Below are 15,914 nucleotides of genomic sequence, written 5' to 3'. Positions count from 1 at the left end.
GGGCTTCTTCGAGCGGCAGGAGTTCCTGTAGTGATCTGAATGATCAGCTGTGTGTGTAACAGTGTGTATAGTGTATAATAGTGTGTGTGTGTGTGTGTGTGTGTAACAGTGTGTATAGTGTATAATAGTGTGTGTGTGTAACAGTGTGTATAGTGTATAATAGTGTGTGTGTGTGTGTGTGTGTAACAGTGTGTATAGTGTATAATAGTGTGTGTGTGTAACAGTGTGTATAGTGTATAATAGTGTGTGTGTGTGTGTGTGTGTAACAGTGTGTATAGTGTATAACAGTGTGTATGTGTGTGTAACAGTGTGTATAGTGTATAATAGTGTGTGTGTGTATTAGCGCGTGTGTATAGTGTATAATAGTGTGTATTAGTGTTTGTATGGTGTGTGTGTAACAGTGTGTATAGTGTATAATAGTGTGTGTGTGTGTGTATTAGCGCGTGTGTATAGTGTATAAAAGTGTGTATTAGTGTTTGTATGGTGTGTGTGTAACAGTGTGTATAGTGTATAATAGTGTGTGTGTGTGTGTATTAGCACGTGTGTATAGTGTATAATAGTGTGTGTGTGTGTGTGTGTGTGTGTGTATTAGCACGTGTGTATAGTGTATAATAGTGTGTATTAGTGTTTGTATGGTGTGTGTGTAACAGTGTGTATGTGTGTGTAACAGTGTGTATAGTGTATAATAGTGTGTATTAGTGTTTGTATGGTGTGTGTGTAACAGTGTGTATGTGTGTGTAACAGTGTGTATAGTGTATAATAGTGTGTGTGTATTTGCGCGTGTGTATAGTGTATAATAGTGTGTGTTAGTGTTTGTATGGTGTGTGTGTAACAGTGTGTATGTGTGTGTAACAGTGTGTATAGTGTATAATAGTGTGTATTAGTGTTTGTATGGTGTGTGTGTAACAGTGTGTATGTGTGTGTAACAGTGTGTATAGTGTATAATAGTGTGTATTAGTGTTTGTATGGTGTGTGTGTAACAGTGTGTATGTGTGTGTAACAGTGTGTATAGTGTATAATAGTGTGTGTGTATTTGCGCATGTGTATAGTGTATAAAAGTGTGTATTAGTGTTTGTATGGTGTGTGTGTAACAGTGTGTATGTGTGTGTAACAGTGTGTATAGTGTATAATAGTGTGTGTGTGTATTAGCACGTGTGTATAGTGTATAAAAGTGTGTATTAGTGTTTGTATGGTGTGTGTGTATTTGTGTGTGTGTTCTGTTTACTGACTGTGGCGGTGAGATCAAACAGATCAGTATGAATAGAGAACAGGTGCTTACCTGCACTGACAGGCCACGCCCACTCCCCCAAACCTGCCGCACACCTGAAGAATAGACAGGTAATAAAAACACCTACCAAACCAGTCTGGGCTGAAAGCAAGGCTCCACCCACAGCATGGACACGCCCCCTGGTCCATATGGACAGAAGTGTTGGGACAGCTGCAGGAGCTCAGAACATTCCACAGTGGTGTGTGAGTGTATAGTGTATGTATCGTGCATACTGTGTGTGAAAGGTGTGTATATAGTGTGTGTACTGTGTGTATATAGTGGATAGTGTATGTATCGTGTAGTGTGTGTATAGTGTGTGAACGTGTGGGCAAAAGAGGAAATGACATCACACCACAGCCGTCCAATCACTTTATTAGCATTACAACACACTACAATACATGTAGCTCTATTACTGAAGCGACAGGCAGGGGGCGCTACAGAAATCACATTCCATCACCAGCACCATCACTATATACCATAGAAACGAATATAGTGTAATAATATTTATATAAAGGCCCGAATTCACTGTAAAATACACTCATAACTAATCAACGACTCATTAAAGATTATAGATTCATTATTATTGATTCATTATTATAGATTATTATTATAGATTCATTATTAAAAATTATTTAAAAAAATGTTCTGTAGAGTCGGATCCTGTAGATCAGACTTCGTGAAGTCCACACACCAGGTTGGCAGGCACTGCAATATCTGTAAAAAAAAAAAAACATTAATAACATTAATTAATACGATAATAATTAAATATTTAATAGCCATTAACTTTATTTTAAATATAAAATATATTTACTTTATACTATAAACCTCATGTACAGATTTACTGTATAAATAATATATGCTAATATATGCAGGTGAGAGTCCTGATCTCAGCAGTTCAGCAGGTGTTCACTAGGTGGTGCTGCTGATTAACTGCAGAGACACTCAGCTCCCAACCAGGAAACCCAGAGTAACGAATCCCAGCCAATCAGCACTCAGCACCCACAATCACATTCACAATCACAATCACAATCTTATCCATGTGCTGATGTGCTTTTAGGATTTTCAGGTTTAACTCCTGAACTGGTGAACAGGTGAGCAGATAAACATAAAGAAAGGTGAATTGGTGAACAGGTAAACTGGTGAACAGGTAAATTGGTGAACAGGTGAACAGATAAATAGGTAAATTGGTGAACAGGTGAACAGATAAATAGGTAAATTGGTGAACAGGTGTGCAGGTTAATTGGTGAACAGGTGTGCAGGTTAATTGGTGAACAGGTGTGCAGGTAAATTGGTGAACAGGTGTGCAGGTTAATTGGTGAACAGGTGTGCAGGTAAATTGGTGAACAGGTGTGCAGGTAAATTGGTGAACAGGTGTGCAGGTAAATTGGTGAACAGGTGTGCAGGTTAATTGGTGAACAGGTGTGCAGGTAAATTGGTGAACAGGTGTGCAGGTAAATTGGTGAACAGGTGTGCAGGTTAATTGGTGAACAGGTGTGCAGGTAAATTGGTGAACAGGTGTGAAGGTTAATTGGTGAACAGGTGTGCAGGTTAATTGGTGAACAGGTGTGCAGGTAAATTGGTGAACAGGTGTGCAGGTGAACAGGTGTGCAGGTTAATTGGTGAACAGGTAAATTAGTGAACAGGTGCAGGTAAATTGGTGAAAAGGTAATTTGGTGAGCAGGTGAACAGATAAATAGGTTAATTGGTGAACAGGTGTGCAGGTTAATTGGTGAACAGGTGTGCAGGTTAATTGGTGAACAGGTAAATTAGTGAACAGGTGTGCAGTACCTATTTTAGCAGGTTTGGGGAGATTGAGATTGTCCATGATCTTTACGAACTCCTGCAGAGATTTGGTCAGTCGAGGATTAAATTTCTTCTCCTCGTCCACCGATGACACAGTCTGACCTGTTCAATCAGAACAGAGCGATCAGTCAATCAATCAATCAATCAATCAATCAATCAATCAATCAATCAATCAATCAATCAATCAATCAACCAACCAACCAACCAATCAACCAACCAATCAAATCAATCAACCAATCAATCAATCAATCAATCAACCAACCAATCAATCAATCAATCAAATCAATCAATCAAATCAATCAATCAATCAAATAATCAACCAATCAACCAGCCTTTCTTAACTCTGAGGTAAAGTACATAAAGTTATTTATGATTGTAGAGTAATCTGTATTATTTACAGTCTGTAAGAGTGTGTGTGTGTGTGATAGTGTGTGTGTTTGTGTGTGATAGTGTGTGTGTATATACCCTTGTAGTCGTGGGCGGGGTAAATGAGACAGTGACCGGGCAGAGTGAAGATCTGCTGATGAACAGACTCGTACAGTTTCTTTGAACATCCTGAGAACAGAAGATCACAGTCAGTCACTGAGTGATGGTGCCCCCCTGTGCTGACCTGAGGAACTACAGCAATCACATCTACACCATCCAATAATAACCAGTTCTAACAAATAACATCCAATAACAACCAAAAATAACCAACAACAACCAATAACACACACAATGAGTAGAGTTCAGTACCCTGCTGGAAGTGTATATACAGTATCTACAGGGTGAAACTGAAACACCTGGTTTTAGAGCACAGTAATTGATTGTGGTGACGGACAGTTCTGGTGGAAACAGGAGAGTTGAGGTGAACATCGAATTCTGCGTGATTTGATCAGCCGTGGTTTTATGTTTTTTGGATACAATCCGGGTTAGCACCCGAACATCCCTTTCAGACAGCTTCCTCTTACAGCGTCCACAGTTAATCCTGTTGGATGTGGTTGGTCCTTCTTGGTGGTATCTCGCTGACGTTACCCTGGATACCGTGGCTCTTGATGCATCACAAAGACTTGCTGTCTTGGTCACAGATGCTCCAGCAAGACGTGCACCAACAATTTGTCCTCTTTTGAACTCTGGTATGTCTCCCATAATGTTGTGTGCATTGTAATATTTAGAGCAGAACTGTGCTCTTACCCTGCTAATTGAACCTTCACACTCTGCTCTTACTGGTGCAATGTGCAATTAATGAAGATTGAACACCAGGCTGCTCCAATTTAGCCATGAAACCTAAAATCCCACACTAAAATGATGACAGGTGTTTCAGTTTCATTGTCCAACACCTGTATATATGTATATATATATATATTTAGGAGTAGAGTTCAGTACCCTGCTGGAAGTCGGTTCGGCCGCAGCCGCGGATCAGCAGGGCGTCGCCGGTGAACGCCATCGTCTGATCTCCCGTCACAAACGTCACACAACCGTCAGTGTGACCCGGAGTTTCCCTTACAGTCAGACTCTAAACACACACACACACACACACACACACAGTAACATGAGTTAAACACATCAGTAGGGCTGGGCGATATTTCAGGTATTTTTATGATATATTTTTTTAGTTACAGGTTTAGATAAGAAAGAAAATTAATGCTGTAATATAAACCCTCAGTCTACCATTATTAAACATTATTAATACTTATAACCCTTCATTAGCATTTTCTACACTTAAGCATTTTTGATCTTCTTGCTTTGATGTTCATCCTGTGATGAGCTGGAACACATCTTCACAGATGTTCCTGAGGTCATTGGGTGGAACCACGTCACTGCAACGTGTTCTGGAGATCTGAGATCCAGTCTAAACTCCCGCTCTGATAGAGCTGTGAGGATTCCAGCTGCTCTGGACTGCTCTTCTCCTGCTCTGACTGAAGTAATGTCCCTCTGGAGGTGGACAGGCTTGGTGTCCGAGGTTCTGGAGACGGTCTCAGTGATGGTTCTCAGGATCTGGTCAAGCAGCTGCTTCAGACGAGCTCCAGAGGTCCCGGGTATCACTGACGGCCTGGTGACACACTCTTGCTCCAGATGTGGACAGAGGTTTACTGGTCTAAAGAGAACATCGTAAATCACCTGGATCAAGAACTCGATCCGCTGGGGTTCTTCTCCATCACACTCCTCCACCTGGTCCGTGTTAACTGTTGCCGCATGCCCACCATTATGGTGTCAAATCAATGTCAAAAGTCAGCAAGTCAAACTGGTAAAAAAAGCATGTACATACAGCTCTGTAACAAATAAGAGAGCGCTTAAAAATTAGAAAAATGGAGCTTGAAAGTGATATTTTAGATCTTTTTGTGCTCACGAGTTTCACAGTTGCACTTGTGAAATGTTAAAACTCGCAGGTTGATTTTTTCACCTGGAGTTTTTGCGCCCCTGACGTTTGACAAGGGGTATGAAGAGTTTTGCAAAGGTTTTTACAGTTATATCGCTGATCTCCTCGTCCACAGTATCGGACTAAAGTAGCACACCTGAACTTCCTCACGTTCCACAGTAACAAACCTGAGCTCTACCATGAGCATCTAACAACCATTTAGCAAAAACGTAACGAATATCTGGCAACACTGTAGAAACCACCTGAAATACCATAGCAACCACCCAGGAAAAAAAAAAAAACACACTAAATCAGAGCTGCGGTGAGGATATTACAGAGTTATTACACAGCAGTGCTACTCTAACCGTGATCACAGTGTAATTACTATGTTATTACCATGTTATTACCATGTTATTGTCCTACCTGTTGTCCGAATTTGATGGTATCTCCCTCAGACAGCATGATGTCGGCCGAAGCTCCGCTGTGAACAGAGATGGCGCTCTTTAACCCGAAAACCCTCTGCTTCAACAACCCAGTTCCTGTGATGTGATCCGCATGGCAGTGTGTGTTTACTGCAGAAAACACGTTAATAACTGTTAATAACCATTACAGAGCATTATAGAGCGCCCCCTACACTTCCTGTAGTGTATTACAGTCTGTCAGAATGAGCATGTGGATCATATGAACATTATAGAGCATTATAGAGCGCCCCCTACACTTCCTGTAGTGTATTACAGTCTGTCAGAATGAGAGTGTGGATCATATGAACATTATAGAGCATTATAGAGCGCCCCCTACGTTTCCTGTAGTGTATTACAGTCTGTCAGAATGAGAGTGTGGATCATATGAACATTATAGAACATTATAGAGCGCCCCCTACACTTCCTGTAGTGTATTACAGTCTGTCAGAATGAGCATGTGGATCATATGAACATTATAGAGCATTATAGAGCGCCCCCTACACTTCCTGTAGTGTATTACAGTCTGTCAGATTGAGCGTGTGGATCATATGAACATTATAGAGCATTACAGAGCGCCCCCTACGCTTCCTGTAGTGTATTACAGTCTGTCAGATTGAGAGTGTGGATCATATGAACATTATAGAGCATTATAGAGCGCCCCTACACTTCCTGTAGTGTATTACAGTCTGTCAGAATGAGCGTGTTGTGGATCATATAAACATTATAGAGCATTATAGAGCGCCCCCTACGCTTCCTGTAGTGTATTACAGTCTGTCAGAATGAGAGTGTGGATCATATGAACATTATAGAGCATTATAGAGCGCCCCTACACTTCCTGTAGTGTATTACAGTCTGTCAGAATGAGCGTGTTGTGGATCATATGAACATTATAGAGCATTATAGAGCGCCCCTACACTTCCTGTAGTGTATTACAGTCTGTCAGAATGAGCGTGTTGTGGATCATATAAACATTATAGAGCATTATAGAGCGCCCCCTACGCTTACTGTAGTGTATTACAGTCTGTCAGATTGAGAGTGTGGATCATATGAACATTATAGAGCATTACAGAGCGCCCCCTACAGTATATAAGATGCGCTGCATGTGGTAAAGAACCCTTAAGGAACCCGTCTTTATTTACCGGCTACTTTGAGTTTGAGTCCGAGTTCCTCCACCAGCTTCAGATCTCGATCCACCGTCTCCAAAACCGGATCAATCAGAACCGCCTCCCCACTCCCAACATCCGCCAGCAGATACGAATACGTACTGCTCTCAGCCTCGAACAGCTACACACACACACACACACACACACAAATTATATACACACACACACACACACATTATATACACACACACATTATACACACACACACATTATACACACACACACACACACACACACAAATTATATACACACATTATACACACACACACACACACATTATATACACACACACACGCACACACACATTATATACACACATTATACACACACATTATACACACACACACACACACATTATACACACACACACACACATTATACACACACACACATTATATACACACATTATACACACACACATTATACACACACACACATTATATACACACACACACACATTATATACACACACACACACACATTATATACACACACACACACACACACACACATTATATACACACACACATTATACACACACACACACAAACACACACACATTATACACACACACACATTATATACACACACATTATACACACACACACACACACACACATTATATACACACACAATACACACACACACACATTATATACACACACATTATACACACACAAATACACACATTATACACACACACACACACACACACACACACACATTATACACACACACATTATACATTCACACGTTACACACACACATTATACACACACACACACATTATACACACACACACACATTATACACACACACACACACATTATACACACACACACACACACACATTATACACACACAAATACACACATTATACACACACACACACATTATATACACATTATACACACACAAATTATATACACACACACATTATACACACACACACACGTTATATACACACATTATATACACACACATTATATACACACACACATTATACACACACACACACATTATATACACACATATTATACACACATTATACACACACACACACACATTATATACACATAATACACACACACATTATACACACACACATTATATACACATTACACACACACACACACACACATTACACACACACACATTATACACACACACACACTCAGGGTGAGTCAGCTGAACGTGTGGCTCCGCCCCCAACCTTATCTTCACTACTGTTCACTGTGTTTCTGTTACAGAGATTCAGTTACACCCCGCCTGTCTCTCTTCCTGCCTGTCTGTGTGTGTGAGTGCGTGTTCGTGTGTGTGTGCGTGTGCGTGTATGGTATGTGTGTGTCTTTGGTATGCATGCAGGTGTGTGTGTGTGATATTTGTGTGCGTGTATGGTATGTGTGTGTGTGTGCGTGTATGGTGTGTGTGTGTGTGTGTGTGTGTGTGTGTGTGTGCGCGTATATGGTGTGTGTGTGTATGGTGTGTGTGTGCGTGTATGGTATGTGTGTGTGTATGGTGTGTGTGTGCGTGTATGGTGTGTGTGTGTGTGTGTGTGTGTATGGTGTGTGTGTGTGTGTGTGTGTGTGTGTGTGTGTATGGTGTGTGTGTGTGTGTATGGTATGTGTGTGTGTGGCGTGTGTGTGTGTTGCGTGCTGTAACTGTAAACACGGTGGAACAGAGCGGCACGTAGTCCCTATAAAACATGGCAGGGGGCGGAGCCTATTCTACACACACATCTAATTGGTTCCTGCTGTTACTCCTGTCAGAGTGACAGAGCAGAACACAGCAATGTATTATTAGGATAGCTCTGCTGAGGTACATTAATGATTAGGATAACACTACTAAGGTACATTTATGATTAGAATAGCACTACTGAGGTAAATATATGATTAGAATAGCACTACTAAGGTACAAGTATGATTAAAATAGCATTGCTGAAGGAAATGTATCATTAGAATAGCACTGCTCAGGTAAAAGTATGATTAGAATAGCACTGCTGAGGAAATATATGATTAAAATAGCACTGCTGAAATGAATTTAGCATTAGAATAGCACTATTGAGGTAAATGCATAATTAGAATAGCATTACTCAGGTAAATTCACAATTAGAATCACATTACTGAGGTAAATATATAATTATAGTTTAACAGAGTACTACACAGTTTAACAGAGTACTACATAGTACTACACAGTTTAACAGAGTACTACAGAGTACTACACAGTTTAACAGAGTACTACATAGTACTACATAGTTCAACAAAGTACTACAGATTACTACGTAGTTCTACATAGTAGTACAGAGTTCTACAGAGTACTATAGAGTATTAGTCAAGTCAAGAAAGTACTATTATAGAGTACTACAAAGTACTATAGAGTATACAGAGTTCTACAGAGTACTACACAGTATGACAGCTCTATAAAATTCTACACAGTACTATAAAGTACTACATAGTCTAATAGAGTAGCAGAGAATAGCACTATAGATTACCACAGGGTTCTACAGAATACTATAGAGTATTATAGAGTTCTATAAAGTAGTACAGAGTTCTACAGGGTATTATAGAGTTCTATAAAGTAGTACAGAGTTCTACAGGGTATTATAGAGTTCTATAAAGTAGTACAGAGTTCTACAGGGTATTATAGAGTTCTACTCTTTAGCTCAGTAACAGCAGTTGAAGTCTGTTTACTGTTATGTAGAAACATGTCTGGATCAGAACTGCACTACAGGTTCTCTGTTCTAGATAAGAACTCTGGAATTTACTCAATACTGTTTTTTACTAGTTTCGCTTCTGTTTGAGTGGTGACGTCAAAGCTAGCGTCACCTGGTCGTTATTTTAACGCTATATCTGAGTTGTCTGGGCGCAGCGGCGGCTCTACCTGTGTGCAAGTGAGGTGAGGCGCGCGGAGGTGAGGTGGTGGATCAGGTAAACTCACCTGGCGGAACAGCAGACCTCGGGACTCCATGCGCGCGCTGTAGGCTCTCAGTCCGGAGCTACGGCGGGTCAGCGCGAGCAGGGCGGGTTTAAGTCCGCGCGCCGTCAGTCTCAGCCCCATATCAGATTCCGCGCGCCGCCCAGACACAACAAACCTGACCGGTTCCCCGCGCACCTGTGCACGAGCAGCGCTTGCAGGGGTCAAGTCCGCTCTGTTACTACACAAAGTCCGCCCCGCGCGCGCCTCCGCGCCGTGACGTCACCCGCCGCCCCCCTAAAACCAACGCGCGCGCGCCGCTCTGAAACAGCTCTGTGCTTATCTGTGTGTGTGTGTGAGAGTTTTTGTTAGTTTATTTGGTTGTTTTTTTTTTCTGCTGCTCTGTTTTGGAATGCGCGTGCACGCTCGCGCCAGCACGCGGAAGCGCTGGAGGGCGGGTCTGTTTTGTCTGCGTGCAGAGAAGCACGAGCTGCACGAGCTGCACAGGCGCTCTGCTGCCCCCGGTGGCGGGAAGGAACTCTCACAGATCAAACGCGCTTACCGCCGATTGGATACTTCAACTCAAAAAAGGCTTTTAATTTAATTACTTCTGAGTACAACACACTGTGTAACACAGTGCAAAACACTGCAACACAGTGTAACACAGTGCAAAACACTGCAACACAGAGTAACACAGTGCAACACAGTACAACACAGAGTAACACAGTGCAAAACAGTGCAACACAGTACAACACAGTACAACACAGTGCAAATCACTGCAACACAGTGTAACACAGTGCAACACAGAGTAACACAGTGCAAAACACTGCAACACAGTACAACACAGAGTAACCGTGCAACACAGTACAAAACAGTGCAACACAGAGTAACACAGTACAAAACACTGCAACACAGCACAACACAGTGTAACATAGTACAATACAGAGTAACACAGTGCAAAATACTGCAACACAGTGTAACACAGTGCAACACAGTACAAAACAGTGCAACACAGTGTAACACAGTACAACACAGTACAATACAGAGTAACACAGTGCAAAACACTGCAACACAGTGTAACACAGTGCAACACAGTACAAAACAGTGCAACACAGTGTAACACAGTACAACACAGTACAATACAGAGTAACACAGTGCAAAACACTGCAACACAGTATAACACAGTGCAACACAGTACAAAACAGTGCAACACAGAGTAACACAGTACAAAACACTGCAACACAGCACAACACAGTGTAACAGAGTACAACACAGAAAACAGTGCAACACAGTAGAACACAGAAAACAGTACAATACAGTGTACCACACAAAACACACAACTCAGTTTTCTTTTCATTTGTCCACAGTTTATTTATCCAGTGCTGCTGTGGAACATCCAGGTGCTCTTTTGGGAACTTCAAATGTGCAGCAGTGTTTTTTTTTGGACAGCAGTGTCTTCCTCCGTGGTGTCCTCCCATCAACTCTATTCTTGTTTAATGTTTTCCTTATTGTAGATTTTTCAACAAAAATATTAGCATGTACCAGAGATTTCTGTATTCAGTCTTCAGCTGACACTCTAGGATTCTTCCTCACCTCATTGATCATTCTGTGCTGTGCTCTTGCAGTCATCTTTACAGGACTTTACCACGCCTAGAGAGAGTAGCAGCAACAGAGCGTCCGTCTTACCGTGGACACATGAACATCAAGACTTTTAGAGATACTTTTGTAACCCTTTCCAGCTTCATGCAAGTCAACAGTTCTTGAACGTAGGTTTTCTGAGAGCTTGATCTTTTGTGTGAGGCATGATTCACATCAAGCAATGCTTCTTAAGAACAGCAAACTCAAAACTGGTGTGTATTTTTATAGAGCAGCTTTAACCAACTCATGCAATCACATCTCATCACATCCTGCCTCCAATTAGTGCATTAGAAAAGTCATTAGTCTAGTGGTTCGCATACTTTTTCCCCTCACTGTGAATATTAACATATTGTGTTAAAAACAAATCATGATAATATATAATATTGTTTGTGTGGTTTTAGTTTAATCAGAGTGTGTTTGTCTATTGTTGTGATGTAGATGAAGATCAGAACACATTTAATCACCAATTTATGCAGAAATCCAAGTATAATCCCAAAGGATTTACATACTTTTTCCTGCAACTGTATCTCTATAAGTGCTAGATATCTTTGTGGAGTGCTAGATATTTTTATATTTTATTTTAACCCTAGTCTTGGGTATTTAAAGAGTGCTAACTATTTCTAGAGTCTTAGATACGTCTACAGAATGCTAGATACATTTATAGTCTTAGGTATCTCTATACAGTCTTAGATATCTCCATGGAGAGCTAGATATCTCTAGAGTGCTAGATATCTCTATTAAGTTTTAGATATCTTTATAAAGTGCTAAAGATGTTTGTAGAGTGCTAGATGTTTCTAAAGCATCTTAGATGTCTTTATAGAGTGCTCTATATCTTAATAGAGTGCTAGATACATCTAGAGAGTGCAACATACATCTACAGAGTTCTATATATCTATATAGAAGGCTAAATATGACTGTTTCACTTCACTTCTTCACTTTCGCCTGTGGTCCCGTCTGGGACATAGGCCACCAACAAGCTCTCTCCAGTCATCGCGGTTCTGGGCGAGTCTCTCCAGCTGCCCCCACGTCTTGTCCATCTGTTTAACGTCTGCATCAAGGTCTCGTCGCCAGGTGTTTCTAGGCCGTCCTCTCTTCCTCTTTCCTTGGGGGTTCCAGGTAAGTGCTTGTTTGGTGATATTGGATGTAGGTTTGCGGAGGGTGTGGCCAATCCATCGCCAGCATCTCTGAAGGATGTCTTGGTCAACAGGCTGCTGCTTTGTACGTTGCCACAATTCTACATTGCTGATCCTGTCGGGCCAGCGGATCTTTATGATCTTCCTGAGGCAGGTGTTAATAAAGACCTGGATTTTCTTCATGGTGGTGACAGTGGTTCTCCAGGTCTCTGCTCCATAGAGTATTACTGGCTTTACTAAAGTGTTGAAGAGCCTGATCTTGGTGGTAACGCTGATCTCGCTGGATCCCCAGATGTTCTTCAGCTGATGGAAGGCTTTTCGTGCTTTACCGATGCGGGTCCTGACGTCTGCATCTGTTCCTCCATGTTTGTCCAGGATGCCTCTTGCAGCGCTTCACCCTGGACTGTGATTGGTGTCTCGTTGGATGTCTTGGTCTTCATCAAATCAAATCAAATCAAATTTATTTGTATAGCGCTTTTTACAACAGGTGTTGGCACAAAGCAGCTTTACAGAAACATGATTACAGGACAAAGAATCAGGCAAAACATTACACATAGAAAATACAGAATACAGAACCCCCAGTGAAAAACTCCCTCAGAGCTGCAGGAGGAGGAAGAAACCTTGGGAGGACCAAGACTCACATTTGAGGGGGGACCATCCTACCACTGGTCAAACGGCTTTTAAATTAAAATTTAAAAAGTCTTTTATACATCCATATAGGTTTTATGTACTCAGGAGTGTAATAGCGCCACTAATGGCTTGGATGTAATCTGTAGTGGAGAGTAAGATGGATGATGAGCAGCTGATCTGTGGTGGTGGTGGAGAAGAGCTGACTTCAGAAACTTCCATCAGTCTGGCCGGACAGGAGACGCGAGAGCCTGAGGGTCCAACATCAGTATCGGGTCAGACAGGTGGGCAGTCAGTAACTCGGAGGAAGGCAGAGAGATGGAATTAGTTTTGACTGGATTTATGCAAAACTGAGAATATTAAAACATTATCAGAGTGTGGCAAATGACTCCGGCAGAACTGAATAAAACAGCCTAACTAAAGGCAGAGAGCCAGAAGGTAACATAGACATGGAGGCACCCTGAAACACCAGCATCCACCCACTCCACCGTCCACAAACCTGAGTGACCGTGTGCAGTGGGAGAACAACAGCACCAGCATCTCAGTTTACCACAATTTCCTCTGTCCATGAACCCCTGAATCTGCAGCCTTATCTAAAGGGAAAAACATTAATTACCAAAAGCTAAACTAAACAAGTAAGTTTTCAGTCTAGACTTAAAGATTGAGACTGTGTCTGAGTCCCGAACATATTCGGGGAGATTATTCCAGAGTTGAGGCGCTTTATAAGAGAAAGCTCTTCCTCCTGCAGAGCTCCTCTGAATTTTAGGCACTACTAATAAACCAGCACCCTGAGATCTGAGTAATCGCGGTGGTTCATAACAGGAGATGAGGTCTTGTAAATACTCAGGAGCGAGTCCGTGTAGGGCTTTATACGTTAACAGGAGAATTTTATAGTCTATGCGGAATTTGACTGGAAGCCAGTGCAGTGCTGATAGTACTGGACTAATATGGTCAAATTTTCTCGTTTTAGTAAGGACCCTGGCTGCAGCATTTTGAACTAGCTGAAGTTTATTTAAGTTACTGCCGGAACATCCAGACAGTAGCGCATTGCAATAATCTAGCCTTGAGGTAATAAAGGCATGTACTAATTTTTCTGCGTCATGCAGTGATAGGGCATTTCTTAGCTTGGCAATATTACGGAGGTGTAGAAAAGCTGTTCTAGTAACATTAGATATGTGTTTATCGAATGCTAGATCTGAATCTATGATAACTCCAAGGTTTTTAGCTGCTGAACCAGGGGTGGCTGAGAAGTCAGCCAGATTTAGCATTAAGTCTGATAATTTATTTCTAGCAGCTTTGGGGCCTAATAGGAGAACTTCTGTTTTATCACTATTTAATAGGAGGAAGTTGTGCGACATCCATGATTTTACATCTTCTACACAATCCTCGATTTTCTTTAATCTCACTCTGTCATCAGGTTTGGCTGATATGAAGAGCTGCGTGTCATCCGCATAACAATGAAAATTCACATTGTGTTTTCTAATAACTTTGCCCAGTGGGAGCATATATAATGTAAATAATAACGGTCCTAATATAGAGCCTTGTGGGATTCCATATCTTACCTTGGTATAACTGGAAGACATATCATTTATCCTCACAAACTGATAGCGATCGGTTAAGTACGATTTAAACCATGCTAAGGCAGTTCCGGTTACACCGACCATGTTCTGTAGTCTTTCTAAAAGGATAGTATGATCTATTGTATCAAAGGCTGCGCTCAGATCCAGAAGTACCAGTAGGGAAACACAGCCTTGGTCGGCGGCTATAAGTAGATTGTTTGTTATTCTAACTAAAGCTGTCTCAGTGCTATGATAAGGCCTAAATCCAGATTAAAATTTTTCATAGATCTGGTTTCTTTGCAGGTAAGAGCAAAGTTGTTGGGCTACAGCTTTTTCTAAAATCTTAGAAATAAAGGGTAAGTTTGAAATAGGTCTATAGTTAGACAGTACACTAGGATCAAGATTTGGTTTCTTGATCAGAGGTTTAATTACAGCTGTTTTAAAGGCTTTGGGTACATGGCCCAGGGTGAGTGATGAGTTTACTATCATTAACAGAGGTTTAATTATATCTGGCAGTACCTGTTTTAATAATTTTGTGGGAACAGCATCAAGTGTGCAGGTTGGGCTGTTTGAAGAGGAGATAATTCTTGAACACCTTGCTCTTCCCTCTGTTGATGTTGAGGCCCAGTCTAGCTGAGTTTTCCGTAACGATGTTGGTCTTTTCCTGCATCTGTTGTTGGGTATGGGTGAGAAGAGCCAGATCGTCGGCAAAGTCGAGGTCATCCAACTGCTTCCAAGGCGTCCACTGGATGCCGTTTCGCTTCTGGTCTGTGGATGTTTTCATGATCCAGTCTATGGCCAGCAGAAACAGGAAGGGCGAGAGTAAGCATCCTTGCCCCACTCCAGTTCTTACTTCTATGCACCATGCACTATTCTGCAGGTCATTCCTTCATATGACTTCCTGATGATGTTGGTGATCTTCTTTGGCACTCCATAGTGTCTCAGTAGTCGCCAGAGGGTCTGCCTGTCGACGCTGTCAAACGCCTTCTCATATTCGATAAAGTTGACATAG

General features: G+C 41.5%; 1 protein-coding gene and 1 long non-coding RNA gene across 5 annotated transcripts; one reads left to right on the top strand and one right to left on the bottom strand.

The window, feature by feature from the left end:
• Nucleotides 1-1,623: 1,623 nt before the first annotated feature.
• Nucleotides 1,624-10,400, bottom strand: ethe1 (ETHE1 persulfide dioxygenase). Of its 2 annotated transcripts, XM_049465142.1 has the most exons (7): nucleotides 9,970-10,400; nucleotides 7,009-7,153; nucleotides 5,832-5,980; nucleotides 4,436-4,565; nucleotides 3,536-3,625; nucleotides 3,056-3,172; nucleotides 1,624-1,981 (listed from the first exon to the last, which is right to left on the bottom strand). In XM_049465142.1, the coding sequence occupies exons 1-7, from the start codon at nucleotides 10,087-10,089 to the stop codon at nucleotides 1,935-1,937; spliced, it is 798 nt and encodes a 265-aa protein (XP_049321099.1). In that variant the 5' UTR covers nucleotides 10,090-10,400; the 3' UTR covers nucleotides 1,624-1,934. The 2 variants fall into 2 exon arrangements, with proteins under 2 accessions (XP_049321099.1, XP_049321101.1); XM_049465144.1 differs by lacking the exon at nucleotides 7,009-7,153 and having other exon boundaries at nucleotides 9,970-10,078.
• Nucleotides 2,192-3,075, top strand: LOC125781329 (uncharacterized). Of its 3 annotated transcripts, none has more exons than XR_007424541.1 (3): nucleotides 2,192-2,462; nucleotides 2,519-2,622; nucleotides 3,013-3,075. It is a non-coding gene; the product is annotated as an uncharacterized LOC125781329 (long non-coding RNA). The 3 variants fall into 3 exon arrangements; XR_007424539.1 differs by adding an exon at nucleotides 2,719-2,782 and having other exon boundaries at nucleotides 2,192-2,526; nucleotides 3,005-3,075; XR_007424536.1 differs by adding an exon at nucleotides 2,647-2,718 and having other exon boundaries at nucleotides 2,192-2,526.
• Nucleotides 10,401-15,914: the final 5,514 nt, after the last annotated feature.

This window comes from Astyanax mexicanus, chromosome 1 (assembly GCF_023375975.1).
Source record: "Astyanax mexicanus isolate ESR-SI-001 chromosome 1, AstMex3_surface, whole genome shotgun sequence".
Classification (NCBI taxonomy): Eukaryota; Metazoa; Chordata; class Actinopteri; order Characiformes; family Acestrorhamphidae; genus Astyanax; species Astyanax mexicanus.
This window is presented reverse-complemented; position numbering and strand designations above follow the sequence as displayed.